The sequence below is a fragment of the Dryobates pubescens genome, chromosome 17, assembly GCF_014839835.1.
Source record: "Dryobates pubescens isolate bDryPub1 chromosome 17, bDryPub1.pri, whole genome shotgun sequence".
NCBI classification, from domain to species: domain Eukaryota; kingdom Metazoa; phylum Chordata; class Aves; order Piciformes; family Picidae; genus Dryobates; species Dryobates pubescens.
In genome coordinates this window covers 12,796,915-12,816,029 of record NC_071628.1, presented here as the reverse complement: position 1 = coordinate 12,816,029, position 19,115 = coordinate 12,796,915, and the positions used below count along the sequence as shown (strand labels likewise).

Genomic DNA, 19,115 nt, shown 5'->3' with positions numbered 1-19,115 from the left:
ATTCTTTTTTGGATCTTTCAGGTCTTGGAATCATAGTTATTGCTCTGAGTGTAGTAGTAACAACATTAACAGGTATCTCCATGTCTGCCATTTGCACTAATGGAGTAGTAAGAGGAGGTAAGTGAATACAATCTCATTAAAAATACAAAAATCAGCAGATTTGGATTAGAAAAAAATGGAATTGAGATAACTGCAAAGTACGCAAAACAGCACCAAATAAATATATTTGGAATGGTCTCTCTAAACAGTTCAACAGTAAAGTAAAATGTATATAAACTTAAAGACTTCTTGTCAGTAAATATTAAGTGCCAGTGAGATAAGATGAAATAACAAACTGGCAAAGTAATATGCTCCATTTATGGTGATATATATATGTAAAAAAAGAAGACTGCAGATTCCCTGCATCACTATGCAGGAGTTTTATCCATGTGTCACAGAAAATTATCTTTTGTGCTAACATTGGAATAGAACCAAGTAAGTTAGAACCCATCTGGAAGTGAGGTTCTCTCTGCTCTGTGTTACTGCAAAATTATTTGATGGTCCAGTTTTGCATGCTGATATGCACTAAAAAGACTTCTGCAGTAGAAAGGCATACAGAAAAATCTGAAGGCAGAACCAGTACAAAGCACATTCTTTTTTCTGCAAGCATCTATTAATACAGAGTAAATATTGATATTTGTTAGGCTAAAAGCAGAGATTCTTGTGTGTTATTTATATCAGAATATGAGGAAAACCTGCAAATTTAGTTGTGGTGAAGTAACAGTTATTTCTATCTGCAGGTGGAGCATACTATCTTATCTCAAGAAGTCTAGGCCCAGAGTTTGGTGGATCTATAGGACTTATCTTTGCTTTTGCCAATGCAGTGGCCGTGGCTATGTATGTAGTCGGATTTGCTGAAACAGTTGTAGAACTTCTTAAGGTAAATGTAGAGGTTTCATGTGCATGATTCCATTGTTTTGGAAAGGTTTTCTTGTTCTGTTTTGAGGGGCTTCTTTGTTGTTGTTGGGGGGGGTTGGGTTGGCTTTTTTTTGTTTGTTTTTAGTTTGTTGGTTTTATGTAGTACATTTGTTTAAGTGGCAATGATTTTTAGCTGAGGCTTGAAGGACATCTTTAGCAAGGAAGAAGCCAGTCTGGCTAAAAATGCCATTGAGTGCTCATTATTTCTGCCTCATGAATATACTTCAGGCATTTCTCAACAAGTATCTCAAAATCAGAAAAGGACAGGTATCAAATCAGATAACCAAACAGCCCCAACTACAAAGAGACAGCTGGAACATGAAATACAAACACTTGGTCTCAGAAATCTCTGAAATGTTGCTAGCTCACTACTTTCTATTTCACCTTGCTACCTGATCCCACCACCGGCTGGGGAGAGAGACTGGTTCTAATAATATTTCTTACTGTTTTCAGGAGAGTGATACACTGATGGTAGATGAGTCCAATGACATCAGAATAATAGGTACCATAACTGTTGTATGTCTTCTCGGCATCTCTGTTGCTGGCATGGAATGGGAAGCAAAGGTAAACTTTTAAAAGAACATGAAAGCAAGCAGTATATTAGACTACAATGAGTAGAATTTTCAAAGCACTCAGTTTAAGTTTATGCTTCATCTTCCTAGAAGCAATAGCAATTTAATCATTACATTCAATGAAAGCAAAATTACTCCATGCTCTTCCCTCAAGGTGCATTCAAAAGGGAAGAGGAAGTGTATGTTCTGCAGACAACTTGATAATGTTGATTTTTATAATTGATGGCATCCTTTACAGCCTTGGCTAAATGCCCCTTTTACCCTTATTTTTGATACAGCTTGATAGAATAAACAATACATGCTTTCAGCACTGTACTCTTTCAAGCCCTGCTCAGCAGAAGAACTTTATTTGGATATTCCTTAATCTGTACTGATTTCTGCAATTCATTTACCTGTTGGAAAAAAAGTTCAAAATGGAAATTCAGATACAAATACTTTAGAGGGTAGAATATAGCTATTCAAATCAGGTCCAGAATAGCACCCTCAATTTTACATTCTGCTGTGATGCAGACTAGAACTACTTGAAAAAGCAGCAGAAAAATGATTAGGTATTATAATCTTTGAAGTGAAAACTCACTGCAGCCAAACAAATTGTATAGCAATATACAAATGTCTTATAGTTGATAGTAATATATTTGAGGTTTCATTTTGTCTTTTCTTGTGAAGACACTAAAATAAAATTAAATTACAACAATATATTTCATAATCACCTTAGTAAAATCTACCTGCTGTTGACATTAGCTGATTTGGCTATCTGGATTCCTGGTATTTTTGAAATACTATATAAATTAGTAATCTCCCACAGGAACTCATAGACATAATTTATTATGTAGTTGTCTCCACAGTCAATGCAAATTAAAATCATCAGGAAATTTTTTTTTGTTTCTACTAATAGGCTCAAGTTATTCTTCTAATTGTTCTCCTTATTGCCATTGCAAACTTCTTTATTGGGACAGTCATTCCTGTCAACAATGAAAAGAAGGCAAGAGGCTTTTTTAATTACCAAGGCAAGTAACCTTGATACCTATCATAAAATAGTTAAGTCTGTATTTTTGGGGGTTTGTACTGAATTAAGGATTCCACTGGAAAAGGTCACAAGACCAGAATCTTCTGTCCAAGTTTAAGCTTGCAGTCCATGGGAATATATTTAATCTTTGAGTTAATGTCTCTGTTGCTGAAGCTGACAGCACACTTAGCTGCTGCTTGAGTCATTTATATATCAGCAGTGCACAGACACACTTTTATACAGAGCTATGCGCTGTAGTGACACCCTTGTCACTTCAATATGGATCTGTAGCTCTGAGATGCAAACAAGCATGTCCTACTGGGGACCAGATTAAGAAAATCAAATTCATGTTGCTTGTGGTATGAGACAGATTTAAACCTGGTCATCCAGACAGGAAAGACTATTTTATTCACCTACTTCATTAAGTAACTTCAGAACTACGTCCTGGTGATATGTTTTAATTTCATCTCTATTTGCAGCATCAATATTTGCAGAAAACTTTGGACCAGATTTCAGAAGTGGAGAAGGATTTTTCTCAGTGTTTGCCATTTTTTTCCCTGCTGCCACTGGCATTCTTGCAGGAGCTAATATCTCAGGAGATCTGAAAGTATGTATTTCATTATCTTCATTATAGTAGCTGTAGGCTGAAAAAAAAAAAAAAAACACAAAAAGAAAACAAATTATGAATCAAACACTGTATTCAGTTTTAAACCATGTCTTAGTTTGGGAAGCAAAACTCTTACTTCTAAGTATCTCTTTTATTATTTAAAAACATCAGTTCACATTTTCTCTCATAATGCATTATGGTTATTTATAGAAATTACTGCATTTAGATTTGGTTGGATATATAATTTAAAAGCATGTTTCAATAACCTGTAATAATATATCATTAATGGTCCATTAGTAGCACATGGCATAAGAGAAATTACATCTGTATCTCTTGGTGTTTATCACAAAAAGCATACCTGTATAGCTCTCAGTCAGTCACAGTCATGTTTGTACTCACTGATTCAGGGTTTGTATTCAAAATCAGCAGCAGACTGGCTTTTTCAGCTTAGGGTCATAGCAAGGGCAGAGCAAACAGAGCATTTAATGAAAGCAAGTATGTTCCAATCCCATGTCACTACTGCTGCTTCAAGGGAAAGATGCAGGTTTGCAACTGTGACAAAAGAAAGGAGTCTGAAGAGAAAGGGAAAGTGTATCCAAGTGTCCAGCAGTCTTGCTGTGGCCACTCTGTCAGGTCCCCGCTCTCCTCAAGCTGTGTAGCAGTTGTACAAGATACTATTTCCAATATCTAAACATACTGGTAAATTAGAAACAGCAATTTAGTTTTCACTTTGAGTGTCCTCTACTTTTCATGGCTTTGCACAGTACATTTAATGCAAAGAGTGTTTAAAGGTGAAGTAATTTGAAGCATCAGAAAAGCAGTCCGTAAAACATCTCTGCTAAATGTGAAGGAATGTAATACTTTGTAATATTACAAGAAATTAATGAATGCACCAATGTATCCATAACTCAAGTCTTGCAATCTAAAAAACCAAACCAAACCAAACCACAAAAAACCCACCCAAAAAACCCCAAACCACAATAAAACAAACACAGATCCCTAGAACAATGAAATGAAATAAAATTTTAAACCACCACCCAAAAGCTGTGGCACGCACCTTGATAACCCCAGGACGTCAAATGAAGTTATCTGGCTTTATCATATAAACCCATTGTCTTGTCTATGAGATTCCATTTTTAATTAAAAGCAGAACTGCTGCTGCAATTCTCTCCAGTGAGACCAACTCCGTCTCACACAATCCCCATCCTTTTGTCAAACAAAAATCATTCTTTTGCCATATATGGTGCTCTCTACACACGGCAAGCTCCCAAAGCAGTAGCACTTCTTTCATATCTATTTGAAAGAGTTTTGAGCAGACCAAGAGAAGCAGTTCTCCTGTTGGCTCTCAGCGGTTGTTTCAATCTGGCAATAAGCAGATTTCTATAACCAAATTCTGCAGGCTGAAGATTCCCCACTGAGTATGTTTAGATGCATTACACAAGTCTAATTAAATTAACCAGCCCCTCCAGAAGTGTAAAAGACAAGTTAAGAAGTATTTGGAAAGTGTAAAATTGACCAATCAAACTTTCTTCAGAATTTGTTGCAAACACCTAAGTACTTGCTTCTGTAGCTGCTACACACTCTAGTAGTGTTCTAGTCCAAAGACTACTTGCAGAAACAGCTCATCTTTTTAGTGACTTCAGCAGGTTTTAGAGCAAGCTAAGAGCTTATTAAATATGTATTTAATTGTTGCTAAAATTTAAAAGTTGTAAAGCTGTAAGGAGCTTTAACTCTAAGATTTAATGTCACAGTGTTTAAGGTTGCAGCACTCCACAGGAACAATGACCTAAACAACACACCCAAGAACTGCATGAAGTTACCATGATCTGAGAGCAAAAGGTCTTCTGTAGCTGGAGTGACCTTGCATTTCTCAGCTCAATAAATCCTCATGTAATTTAAAAATTACATTAATTATTAACACAGCTAAGTCATTTATCCAGTTTCCACAGGACACTGAATTTGTATTTTGTTTGCTTTTTTTCTTCATGCGACAGTCATAGTTAAAAAAGCACAAATGTCTACAGTTTAAAATGCATCCCACACAGCTTTAACTTAAAAAAACCACAAACAACTTTGCTAAACCAGCTTAATAAGGCAATTCATAAAAAGTGCTTCTCAGCATAAACAAAACGCATACAAATTTGTGAGGTTGCTACTATTGAAGCCCCCTTTAAATTTACAATGCATAATGCAGATTTTTGGTTTCAAAGCCAATATTGCTGTGAGCCAGTCTGTAAGGATTATAATCCAGACTTATTAAATTACTTAAATCAGAAGTCAAATCAGTGAAAGGAAATAGCCCGTTGTCAAACAGAACTAACAATTACTACTTGCTAACCACATAAGTACTTCCCCCTGTACAGGGTGACTATCTGCATCTCTCTTTTTCATTAACCAAAGATGGTCTCATCTTGTCATCAACAGGAGTTTGATGGTTAGTTCAGCAACTATTTACCCATTATATTATGAAACATTAAAATAAATCCCATTGCAATATAGAGTTTGGTGTTGCACTGTACCACAGGACTGCTTCCCATCTACATGCTGAGACAGGAAATGTTTGAGCAAGTGTATGTGACAAAAATCTGACCTCTGTATCACAACATGGTAGGACTCCCTAGCATGCAATTGCAATCAGACTATAGCACAAAAACTCACAGTGTTTTCCAAATCACTGCTTTGTTTTCAGGATCCACAAAGTGCAATACCCAAAGGAACAATGCTGGCCATTGTGATCACAACAATTGCCTACATTGCTGTTGCAATATGTGCAGGTAAGTACAGAACCTCTGCTTCATGTCTTCATTATAGTTAAAAATCTGAAAGACTGGTATGCACACGAATGTTTAAATTCACTGCTTTTTTATCCTGTGGATTTATTATGGAGAGTTGTTTTGATTTCACTGTGCAAAGGCAGTGGGGAAAAAAACCCCAGCAATCAGCAGAAAACAAAAGTTTGGCAGACAGGACTTTCATGTAACTTATATGGTTACTTATGTAGTTGATCCAGTGACATAGATCACTAGCACAGTAAAGATTAAAGGAACCTCTGATTAATCTGCTATCTTTTGTTCTTCATTCACATTGAAATTTAACATGGCTTTTAACTTGCCTTCACTAGTTGTATTGAACACTCACAAGTAACAGGGTAATATATAAATTTTGTATGCTATATGTTGAAGACAGAAATCAATTGTCTGTCTTTAAAAATATACTGCTTGACTAGGTGCTCTACACCATTGGAATGTGAAGTAACAAAACATACATGAGAGCGAAAAGGAGACCTGTACTGAAGCCAGGAACTGTATTGGAGGAATATACATTTAAATCCTTATTAGATGCTATTTTAATAGTATTGTGAGAAAGTGTGTTGTAAATTACACTCTTCTTTATGAGCAAATACCTCAATACTGCATGAAAGTCCTGCAGGGTATCTCCTTTCCTGAGAGACAAATATCAAGTATTCTTGACATCTGTGATTCCTGTGCTTCATAAAAAAGGTAGAATACTCAAGCTACAGCTCAAGTTATTGCATTATTTGGATCTAAATCACCCCTGCAATTAAGTGGAATTAATCATTCTTCACTTTCTGTTATAAATCACTGTTGATGCATTGTTCTGTTCTCACAAGCAATAGCTGTATTTCAATTAGAGATATTTTGCAGTGCTTTTCCCCCCACCCATCATTCTGTTTTAATATTGATTTGCTAAAAAGATAATGATTACTTTGGGAGTCTCAACAACAATGTTTTTGATATGTATGAAGATACCATCTAAACTTACATTTTGGCCACTAAAGATGTTAAGATCAGCACTCCAAGTTAACTCCATATGTTTCTGCCCGTTTTTGGTGGCAAGGAAAAAAAAAAAAAAAGACAGCATAAATACTAATAAAAGCAGAAAGAATATGGACAGTTTCTCCATTTTAGGGCTATGACAATTTCAGTTTGAACAGCTGAGGATTTGGGTCTCTAAAGTAATTACGTGTCATCATTTAACAAAAAAAACCCAGAACTGTATGCCTAGACCTATGACCCTCACAGACCTGTTTTCCTTTGAATACCAGCACTTGTAAAAGTGGTCACAGGCAAAGAATTTATTTTTGAGTTAATTTACTGTTGATGCCTATCTGGTTCTCTACTCTCAGAAATATGCTAGTCCTCAGAAGTCAACCGGCTGGCTAAGTTTACAAGTAAGAGAAGTAAGCAGATGACATGAGAAACTAAGCCACACTACAGAGAAGTAATCTCTGCCCAAAACATGAAACATTGCTCTTTGGGATGAGATGAAGGCAGCAGTTGTAGAAAATGAGCACAGAGTAACAACGTGCACCAAGAACACTCTTCTGATGTCACAAGGAAGGAAAATAATAATGTATCCTTGTTTCCTCAGCCTCCTGCGTTGTGCGAGATGCTACTGGGAACATCAATGACACAGTGGTACCTGGGATGAGCTGCAATGGATCTGCCTGCAGCCTAGGCTATGATTTTTCCAGATGTGCAAGTCAGCCATGTGATTATGGGCTGATGAATAATTTTCAGGTTATAATCATAAGCAATACACAGATACATAACTACAAACGTTCCAAATCATTATTTTATGACAACTAAATGCTAGAGGACATTGTCTTCTTCTCTGGAGACTTTCAAAACTTACCTTGATGCATTCCTGCATAACCTGATCTAGTTCTACCTGTGTTAGCAGCGGGGTTGGACTAGATGATCTTCAAATGTCCCTTCCAACCCCTGCCATTCAATGGTTCTATGGTTCTATGATTCTATGGCATCCACTTCTATCTTAAAAAGTGAAAAACTATTGGAATAATCAAAGGGAAAAGTCCCCTGCATTCTACATTACCTTCACACTGCCCATTACTAGCCTCCCAGCACTCTGGTAGGGTCTTTACAAGTACCATGCAGCAGTATATGTTGTAACATCTTCAAACACAAAATCTAGACTTAATAGAGACCTCAGGAACTCCTGTTAGATGAGCAGCTCATCTCACTGCTCTTTACAAATGGATGCGATTTTACCTCAGGGGTGCTGTGGTGACTGTTCAAGGTTTGTGCCACTGTACAAAAACCAGAGATCTGACTTCTGAGAAAGTATCCAAAAATAGCTGAGTGAAATATCAAGTTAGAAGCAATGGGGTCTTTCTCCTAGGCCAAAGAGAGACTGTCTGCCATTTTTACTCTTCAAAACACAGCTTAGGCAAAGCATCAAAGCAAAGCAGTTCTGCAGCCTAACAACCACAGCTCCCAGATGTCTGTTCAGCCCCTGTGCTTCACGGTCTGCAAAAGGAGCTCACCACCCACCTGCACTTGCTTTTCAACTAGACATTTGTAGCTTTTAAAGTCACTTGCTTTTTTCCCAGCTTGCTCTGCTAAATGATAGGGCTGGATAACCACCTTAAAAAAGATATGCTGTCCTTGTCACAGACTACTTTTCCTTCCTTTCTTGATAACTTGCCATCCTCACTCCCACCTCAGTTTTGCTCAGACACAGGGCAACCCTTGAAATGAACCATAAACAGAGTTTCACTTCTTAGTGTGAGCACTCCTGAGTAACAGGGTAACACACAGATTTGGTATGCTATATGTTAAAGACAGAAATCAATTGCCTGTCTTTATTGTATCTATCTTTGTCAGAATAAAGCCAGGAAAAAAAAAATGTCTTCATCTGAGAAATCCCCAGGATTAACTGATTTCTTTCCTAAAGTACTTCCTACACACCAAAAAGCACCTAGCAATCACATCTGTTCACTTTGTCTTTTAGCTTCCTTGTTTGGTGCTTCTAAACAACATTTTTGCTTCAGTGGTCACAGTGCAGCCCCTATAGAAAGGCTAAGGGAGGCCTGACAGTGGTCATCATTGCTGCTGTTAAGCCAGCACAATCAGGTGTTCTGTCTCTTTTTAAGCCATATTAAATAATCAATTAAAAACAAACAAGCAAAAACCCAAGCCAGAGAAAGTGCCTCCAACCGCATTTCATACTTTGGTGCTTTTTCCTGTCATTTCTGTATTGTCTTCTTGCTACAAGCTGACTATTTACCCATGAAGTAGAGGCTGTTGCTTATAGCAGTTAGTAAAGGAAGTCAGAAAACCTCACAGAGTACTAATCTGCCTCAGCAGCCAGCAGCATACTTGTATACCAATTTGGCTATGCCTCCATTGCTTTTTACTAAAACAAGAGTAATAGCATTTTCCTGCTTCACAGTTGGTTTATAGTATATTGGATTTAGAATCATGAAAAGCAGAGGCATGTGGAGAGTATATAAATGGGTCTGTGAACAAAAAAGTGTATCCAAATACAAGCCACCTCATTCTTCCCTCCCTTCCCCCCTCCCGCTTTTTTTTCCCCTAAAGGTGATGAGCATGGTGTCTGGCTTTGGTCCTCTCATCACAGCTGGCATCTTTTCTGCTACTCTGTCATCAGCTCTAGCATCTCTTGTAAGCGCACCCAAAGTTTTCCAGGTAAAACTAAACCTTATACATTTCCTTATACTCTGGTTTTACTTCAAAGATACAAAATTTAGTTGAATTCTACATGCCAAATGTGATATATATTTAAAGAGCAGTGACACATGGGAGGAAGAGGCAAGGAAAACAGGCCCAAAAGATACTCTCTACGGCTTAGACTATGCCACTGATTTGCTCTTCAGTTTCCTCCAAATTAGAGTCTATTTAGCTATCTGGTTAATCCCTTTTTAAAGCACTCAATATGTATTATATGCCTGTGATTCTATTTTCTCACTGTAGTGTGATATGGACTCCCATTGTAGTAGGATATTGGCTTATCACTGTGTTTAAATGTTTATGTGCCATACTGACTTATCACCTTAGTTGAATGTTTATGTGCTATAGCAGCAGATGTGCTTAAAGTTCTGATTTGTCTACTAGGCTCTTTGCAAGGACAACGTCTACAAAGGACTCCACTTCTTTGCCAAAGGATATGGAAAGAACAATGAACCCATCAGGGGATATGTTCTCACTTTTGTGATTGCTATGGCATTCATTTTGATTGGTTTGTATATCACTACACAACTGCTACAATCTCATGTTCTGAAATCATATAAACTGGTATTTTAACACAATGATTAGCTGTGGTTAGAAAAATTTCCAGTCAGGCAAACTCTGACATAAGCCCAAGCAATTATATTACTCCTAAAGAAGACAAAACGAGACCAGAAGGCAGTAAGAGGCCAACAAGGACTCTGGTAACATTCTAAGGCCACCACAGCATCATTTTCAAAGAGGAAAAGCAGGTGAAATTCCTGTTCCCTCTGCTGGAAGATGGCAGTGCTTAGAACTATACCAAACATAGCAAAGTCATCACTTTCAAAACAACTTTCCAATTTCTATTGCACGTAGCTATGAGATAATTCTGAGATGATTAGGAAGCCTACTCCGCCAGGCTTTCCCCACAGCCAGCTCCAAAGCAAATCCCAGTTTGCCAGCAGCAGTGGTAAAAAGACCCAGCTACCATATTTAGGGGCACTGGGATTTTTAAATTAGTGTTTCCAAGATCCAAACTCTGACACTAAGAAAATGGGAAGTTTAGTAAAGAAAATTCAGATTGCCATTTAAAAAGCAAAACATTATGGGTTTACTACATTAAAAAATCTGAAATTTATGCCAGATCTACATCATTAAGAGCCAATCTGTAAAATCAGAGTATTGAGTATAACCTTGCAGACACTACTTAATATGACTGAAGGTACGTCAAGGTGGCGTTAAAAGAGTACCACAGGAAAATACCCAAGATCTCCCTGGATGACAAATTCAGACAGCATCCAGATTTAATTCACCATCAGGAAAAAGCTATCCAACAGTCTAGGAAATTGGTGCCTATTCTGACTTGTTTGTGTGTGTCTTGCAGCTGAACTGAATACCATTGCTCCCATCATCTCCAATTTCTTCCTGGCTTCATATGCTTTGATTAATTTCTCCTGCTTTCATGCCTCGTATGCAAAATCTCCAGGTGAGTCTACATTTGCCAGTGATTTAAATGGGGACTTCACATTCTGATCTCTGCAAGTTTTTGACTGTATGTCAGAGAAAGCTGCGGTACCTGTAAAACATCGAAATTATGTCCTCTGAGGCTTTACTGCTTTCATCGAATATGATGGCATTTTATCTCCAAAAGATAAAAATAATGGCTCTAGTTCTTACATTCCCTACAGCTGTACTGGATGAAAAAGGCTTTGGTGGATCCTCAGGGTATTTGTTTCCCCTCGCTCTCTCACAATATAGGTGGATAAAAACCTATGCCAACTCTAGCCACGTAAAGCAAGCAGGGTATAGTGGGTAGCCACTATGCCCTTCTCCTCCAAATGTAGTGAAACTTCCACAAATGTTCAAAAGAACATTGTTTGCACTAGAAATTATGCTGCTGGAAGCAAACATGTAGAACAAGAACAGGTCCACCCAACAGCATCAGCACAGCTCTTCAGTGGTTAGTAGCAGAATTGTAACATGAAATGCACTGAGGTCCTGTTCAGGTGCAACTCAAGAGTCCCTCCCCACATTTTGTGCAGCAAAGGAACCTACTACTGGCTTTCAGGCTTGCGTATTGCCACAGCAGAATAATTCTCATCATCTCCATGAATGAAGGGGTGACACCTTAAGAACTAAAGCCAATGAGCTGAGCAACACTGGTTTTGTCACACAGGAAAGAATTTCCTGCCACTGTGAATCAATTATTCAATTCAAGAAGCGAGGAATAAATTTTTGATTTCCAGTGTGAAGAAACTGCAATAGTGACATAAATGCCTACATCAACTTCCTTCCTATGGATCTACATGGGGCCGTTTGTTCAGAGGGCAGAAAAGATTAGCATTGCTACTAATTATCTGCACAGCTGAACAAATGCAGATCTGCTCTACATGGCCTTGGAGCCAAGTAAAAATTACCTCTATAGACTTCACGTGCGTGCATCTGACTCTACTCTGCCACTACTTAACATTTCACATAAAACTGCAGTCGTTTTTCTTTTCTCATTTCCTCCAGTTAATTTCAACCAATTCATAATGACAGATTATAATAATTGCAAGGCTGTAGGACAGCAAATTTCTTCACAGCAGGTATTTCCCATTCCCTAGTTACAAACATGATCCAAAACAGGGTTGCTCAGCCTCTTCTTGTATTTTCCATGTTTTTTCCATCTCCAAAGAGTCTGCTCTGTAGAACACCTGGCAGAGACCAGCAAACCATGGAGGTTCTCTGCTTGCCTCATCATTTTCATTGCTAGCAGGGGATGGATTCAGTACCACAGCTGAAGAGCAGCAGGAATCATCTCTTTTTGAAGTCAATTGTAAATGATTTTATTTTTCCACAGTGAGACAAGGCAATTTCCAAGTTTCAGACAGGTGCATTTACTCTCAGCAAGTGTTTAGCTCCCATTAATGAGTTCTATGTGTATGGATCAAAAGGACACAGTAGCCAATTACCTGCAGTTGCAGGAAAATCAGTTCTCAGTTGTGAACCAAGAAACATTAATTTGACAAAAATACATATAAACAAAATGGCTACTCAAAGCCATGCTGGATAAAGTAGTGGGAAAGGGTTTGTAGAAAACAAAGTTTGTAAGACCCAGTACTCTATACATATAGAGATATGTCAGCTAAGTATCTGCTGATAATCACAATGACAGGATTTGTACATATCACTACCACCCCTTCTGACAGTCTGAAATAAACTTCACATGGAATTGTATGCATAAAAATCAGCGGCTCACCCTTTGATCAGTGTACTTTGTGATCTTCCAGTTTCCTCAATTCTTTCTAAACAGGTTGGAGACCTGCATTCAGATATTATAACATGTGGGTGTCGCTTTTTGGAGCCCTTTTGTGCTGCGGCGTCATGTTTGTCATCAACTGGTGGGCAGCCCTCATCACTTATGCCATTGAGTTCTTTCTCTATATTTATGTAACATATAAGAAGCCAGGTAAGGCCACAACACTATTATTCTGTGGATATGTTATGCAGCTAGGCCTGATTTTACAGGAATGAATTCTGCTTACGGAAGTAGACATTATTTTTTATTGAATGCTTTTTTATTTAGAGGGAAGTTTGAAGCATCCCATTCAGTCTCACTTTATATAAAAAAGATGATAATCTGGTGAATTTTTGCCTGCTTAACAAGCATTTTAAGTGAGGTTCGGGGTTTTGTGTAAACATTCCAGCACACTGCTTGATTCCTATCATGTCTTTACTACATTTGCACTTTTATTTGAGCACAACTGATTATTTTTTTCCATCCACATGCAAAACCTTGCCTGAATTTTGTTATGCTCTTAGCTGACTCATCTGGGGTCCTCACTCAGGATGTAAACCTGCTGCCCACTACACAACAAAAATGCAAACTGAACTACTCATGAACTGATCATCCTTTAGCATTCCTCTATAATTCCTCATTAGATCAAGAAAGATAAGCACACTTTACTGCTGGAAACAAAACTGCTTAGTAGCTCAGCAAGTCATAGGACCTGTCCTCAGAAATCACAGTATCACAGTATCACCAAGGTTGGAAGAAACCTCAAAGATCATCAAGTCCAACCTGTCTCCACAGACCTCATGACTAGACCATGGCACCAAGTGCCATGTCCAATCCCCTCTTGAACACCTCCAGGAATAGTGACTCCACCTCCTCCTGGGCAGCCCACTCCAATGGCTAACGACTCTCTCAGTGAAGAACTTTCTCCTCACCTTGAGCCTAAACTTCCCCTGGCACAGCTTGAGACTGCATCCTCTTGTTCTGGTGCTGGATGCTAGAGAGAAGAGACCAACCCCTTCCTGGCTACAACCACCTTTCAGGTAGTTGTAGACAGCAATGAGGTCTCCTCTCCAAGCTAAACAATCCCAGCTCCCTCAGCCTCTCCTCGTAGGGCTTGTGCTCAAGGCCTCTCCCCAGCCCTGTTGCCCTTCTCTGGACACGTACAGTACAGCACCACTACTAGAGTAGACAAACTGGTTATTCACATTGAGGATTAAACCAACCTAGGTCTGGATCTTAGTGCCAGCCATCTGATTTTGACTGGACGGGTACACAAGATAGTTACACAAAACTCCACTTAGTTGCACTGAGTATTAACTTTGTATCTTGGTAAAATGGAACTTGATCAGCATTGGCGCAGATCTGAAAGCCTGGAAAGCCTTTTTCCTTTTCTTTTCTAATCTGCCTCCGTCCACCAAACAGCTGCACAATAATGAGAAAAGCTATATATGCCAAAATTGGCTTTTGAGAACAACTTTTGACCTAAATAATAGAACAGAGCTAATTGGAGCTAGCAGTGTTCCTTCCTGATGGTTTAATTTGAGCTTCCTGAAATTCCACACCCAGTACATGACTCAGGGCTGTCCATTTTACACACAAGGATACAGAGTTAATGGATCAGAGAGGAAAACTATTTGTGAGCAAGGGAAGAACATTCTCTACATTTTTAAAATTAATTTCTTTTAATCACAAAAGCAAAGCCCATTTTGTTGTGTGTGAGGCACAAAGAATGATAGCTCTGTATCTATGAAGCATGAGAGAACATACCATGTTTTGGCTCACAGACAACATGGTTGCTGAGCTTTACAATAAAACAGCGAGAAAAGCCCGTGTTTTAATATGCATTCTTTATCTTTTTTCTATGCAGAAGTAAACTGGGGCTCTTCTACACAGGCTCTTTACTATGTTAATGCCTTAGACAGCGCTCTGGCATTAACTACAGTGGAAGACCATGTGAAAAACTTCAGGTAAGGTTTTCAGTGACCTTTAGTGAAATGGCTTACTTTGAATAAGTACTTGACTCAATTAAATACAACCTCTCTTCTCCTCCTAACAGACCGCAGTGCATAGCATTAACAGGAGCTCCTATGATCAGGCCTGCTCTGCTAGACATCACACATGCTTTCACAAAGAACAACGGGCTGTGCATCTGTTGTGAAGTGTACATGGTAAGGTCAACTTGTATAAATCTGAAAATTCAGCACCAGTGCTGCAGATCTCCATTACACATTCCACTCTCACTCAGCACACAATGTTCCCATTGGTGCTGATGGGCGTCTGTGCACACCATGAAAGAGATTCGCACCGAGAATGAATTTTGTCATAAGTCTTGACAAGAAAGCTATCGGTTGATATAGAGCCTGCTGGTAAATGCCTCATTGAGATGCATTTCAGAGTTCACAGTAGACAGACCAAAAATTGTTTTGAAAAAAATAATAAAGCATTACAAGGAATTTTGGTTTTTTTAAATGAACACAGCAAGGCTTAAAAACAAAACAAAACAAAACAAACAAAAACCCCACAAACCCACACCAACCCAGAACCAAAGAACCAAAACCTGAAGGATCAGAGTGCAAATGTCATATTACCCAGGCTCTATTTTCAGCTTTGTCACCGATTTGCGTTGTTGGGTCTTGGTGAGTACTTCAGCTCTCTTTGCAGTGGTTTCTCCAAAGCTGCAACAATGCTAATTTTGAGGATAAACATGCTCCTCTGAGATCTAAAGAGAGGACCAAACTATATTTCCAGTGATAAATACACAGGAAACAATGTAACTGAAAGGATGAAGATCTAGTCTCTCATTAGGACAGAATAAAAATAAGATGGGTTTCTGATGTAGAGGAGAAAAGGTATTTTAAATATTACAATGACCTTTTAATTTTGAGACTGAAAAACAAAACCCAAACCTAGCTCATAGCAAGAATTGAACAAGTAGAGTCAGTCCAGGCAAGATAATGTGTCCTTCTACAGAAGTGCAAGAATAATTCATTTGATGCTGCCACACTGCAGAAAGGGAGTACAGAAGATCTGAGAGTGATTGTTCTCAAATCAAATGAATCAATAGATTTGATTGAATGGTCCTAGTTAGTTTGTGCTGAGACTGTGCAGCTTCCTAAAGTTGATTCAGCAAGTTTCTGAGATTTTGTTCCTGTCCATACAAAACAATAAATCTATTTGGCTAGTGTAAGGATTTTCCCAACTTTTTTTTCTAATTTCTTCAACTTCAGCTAAATTTAATCTGGTTAGTAATAAAAACATGATGTAATGAACCTTTGTGATTTGTAAAATTTTGGTAAAATGTGGACAGTAAAATTCCCAGAGAGCATGCTGAAGAGCAGCCTACAATATATATCAAGCACAGCAAGACTACTTAGTCTTAAATGTAATGCCCAGCATATTTTGCCTCAAAAACTGACTATGCATGAAGTTTTGAGACACCATGCCAGGCAGAACATCTCCTAACTCCAAAGAGCAGCAAGAATGTTCCCCGGAACATGGTGATAGATGGTTCAGAGAGAGGTAAAACAAATATGGTAACTGAACATAAAAATTTAAAAGTTATTAGCCTCTGAGGTGATGGGTACATGTTGGCTTCAACAGGCTGAGTTTCTGGTAGAAAGGGGCATTGTTATTTTACTCCCTGCCTTCACATGAAGTATTTTTGCAAGGCTAGTCTTCAGTCTGCAAATTTGCTGGACTCCTTGTACAATTGCACAAACATTGACACTGATAGAAAGGAGGAGTAGGGCTATCACCTCACAGAAGGGTGGGACTGTCCCTTTGGCCAGAAAAAATATATTGTGCAAGCCAGTTGTGAAACTGTCTCTCTTTAAAGAAGCTGGGAAGGCAGAAAACACCTTTTCCTCCTTTCCTTACCTGCAAGGGAACTTCAGTCCTTACCTGCAAGGGAACTTCCAACCACCATGATTAAACTCTTCTCAAGTTACATCCAATAAATCCAACAAACTCCAGTAAATTTACTACCACCCAAGAATGCAGCATGACCTCATTAAAGGAAGATCACACACAACCCCCCCTGCCGTTTTTCCCTCTGTACTTCTTATACAGAGCTCAGAAACACACATGACGGAGAATCCCTGAGTGAGCATCAACTTGGCTTATTTTTGATTAGGTCAAAAATCACTTTTTAATCTACATACCATGCTAAATAAAAATAAATAAATAAATAAAGGGCAGAGATGAAAACATGACATATGAAATCTGCCAGGTTATTTCACAGCTTTACTTTTTCCTGTGTTTTAGATGAACTAGCTGGAAAGCTCATTTTTGAAGACCTTGTCTCCTTTTCTCTCAGCCAATACCAGTCCACTGAAAGTAAATGTATTGCAGTTATTTCTGCATCTATATAAATGTATAGTATATCCCATTTTTTTTCAATTAAAAAAAAAGAAAAAAAGGTTCAGTAGGGCTGAAAAGTGTTGAAAAAAAAAAAAGGATATTTGGGCCTTACATCCACCACCACTGTTTAGAATTTGATTTTTAAATAAGTACATTTCATTTTGTAATGGTCAAGTTTTACACTGTTCTTGAATAGGGAACAGATTTCCAGCTATGGATAAAAAAATAAATCAAATCTCCCTTAGCATTATTTTACCATTTTCCCAGTTTAGGAAAAATAAACCCCAAACACAAACAAACAAAAACCTACCATACACTAACTTAATTGAAATGTGAAAGCTTCAGATGCGAATATTGAAATACAGTCTCCCCAGCATGAGTTTATCAAGCCTTCCTAGTTTTATATCATATAGGAAACTTCTACCAATTCCTCTAGTTATTTGTTCTCTTAGAACCACAATTGCAACTTGTCAGCACCCTCAAGACCACACGACAGTTTTAAAAGCATAAAGGAATTACTTCTGTACAAAATGAAACTTCCAAAAACCATTAAGTTCAAATGATTTTTTCATAACAGACCAGACTGATACCACTTCCCAAGTTAGGCACAGGAAAATACTAATTGGATTCCAAGCACTTCTATCCTGGCATGTCTAGTCTAATTACTGCTTCTGTCTCTGGTGCTGCTGGACAAGCTCCCACAGTTTAAAATTCTGCTCTTCTATTCTGCATTGGAAACCAAAGACTACCTGTCCAGGCTGGTAACACTAAAACCAATATTTGAGACTCCTGAGGGACCCCCTCAGAGTTTCACCTTCACTGCTGAAGAAAATCTGGACTACTGATTTAGCTTCCTAAAGACAACATGAAAGGGAATAAACAAAATCTAGCAAACCTTAAACTCAAATTTAAGAGCAGAGATGTTTATAATCAATTAAATACCAAATACATGCTTCCTAAATTTATCCCAATCTTTTTAAAGGCTGTGCTTGCAGACATGATGGCTTTCCTAAGTTTACTCTTTTGGCCACCCACTGCCACACTATTCTCTGCTGCCAAGTCATGGATTTTTATTTCATTAAATTAGCAGATGATCACCTGAATAACCTGGTGACAAAGGCATTTTCATTGTTAATCGTATGGCAACAACTGTTTTCTCTTCTTATTAGACAGGAGCTTAACTATGTATATTTAGATCTGCTGAGACTTGTTTGGGTAGTCAAGTCACAGAGGAACTTTATTCACTCTGAGATACTTCAGCATACCTTAGATATTTTTCTAAGATGCTGCAATCCATAGTAGTCCTTCTTTCTGTCAGAATCACTGTATTTAAGTAGCATTAACAGCCTCAGCTCTCAAACAGAATGTGAATTATGTTAGTAGCACAGTTCTTTCCAAAGGGCTGAATCTATGTGAACCTTTTTGGAAATGCATTTTTCTGACTCTCTCTATTTGCTCCCACAGCAGACTAGATAACTCCTTGAAAAATCATTGTGTGATATATAATACAAAGCCTTCTTAAGAATATTTTATTGTATCATGCAGGGACCACGCAAGCTGTGTGTTAAGGAGATGAACAGTGGCATGGCAAAAAAACAGGCCTGGCTCACAAAGAACAAAAGAAAAGCCTTTTATGCAGCAGTGGCAGCTGACAGCTTCAGAGATGGAGTCAAAAGTCTACTTCAAGTAAGCTTTTTGTTTACACAACACACAGAAGACTGTTACATCAAAGCTTCCCTTTATGTAAAGCATTACCATTACTGTTTACTTCTTAAAGAGTCCTCTGCATATATGGATGATGTTATACACAGAAAGGGCATTCTGGGGGTACGTGTATATT

At 38.2% G+C, this 19,115-nt stretch overlaps 1 protein-coding gene across 2 annotated transcripts in view; it reads left to right on the top strand.

Annotated features, from left to right (window-relative positions):
• Positions 1-19,115, top strand: part of SLC12A1 (solute carrier family 12 member 1) — a 45,204-nt gene that overhangs the window by 11,430 nt on the left and 14,659 nt on the right. Inside the window, exons 4-17 of one of the 2 annotated variants that reach the window (XM_009897251.2) lie at positions 22-117; positions 780-919; positions 1,411-1,521; positions 2,425-2,536; positions 3,015-3,142; positions 5,832-5,916; positions 7,535-7,683; positions 9,508-9,615; positions 10,042-10,165; positions 11,021-11,122; positions 12,932-13,087; positions 14,784-14,883; positions 14,973-15,084; positions 18,821-18,961. In XM_009897251.2, the coding sequence (XP_009895553.1) occupies positions 22-117; positions 780-919; positions 1,411-1,521; positions 2,425-2,536; positions 3,015-3,142; positions 5,832-5,916; positions 7,535-7,683; positions 9,508-9,615; positions 10,042-10,165; positions 11,021-11,122; positions 12,932-13,087; positions 14,784-14,883; positions 14,973-15,084; positions 18,821-18,961 (1,664 nt within the window). The remainder of the gene's footprint in view (positions 1-21; positions 118-779; positions 920-1,410; positions 1,522-2,424; positions 2,537-3,014; positions 3,143-5,831; positions 5,917-7,534; positions 7,684-9,507; positions 9,616-10,041; positions 10,166-11,020; positions 11,123-12,931; positions 13,088-14,783; positions 14,884-14,972; positions 15,085-18,820; positions 18,962-19,115) is intronic. The other variant, XM_009897250.2, reaches the window with a different exon arrangement.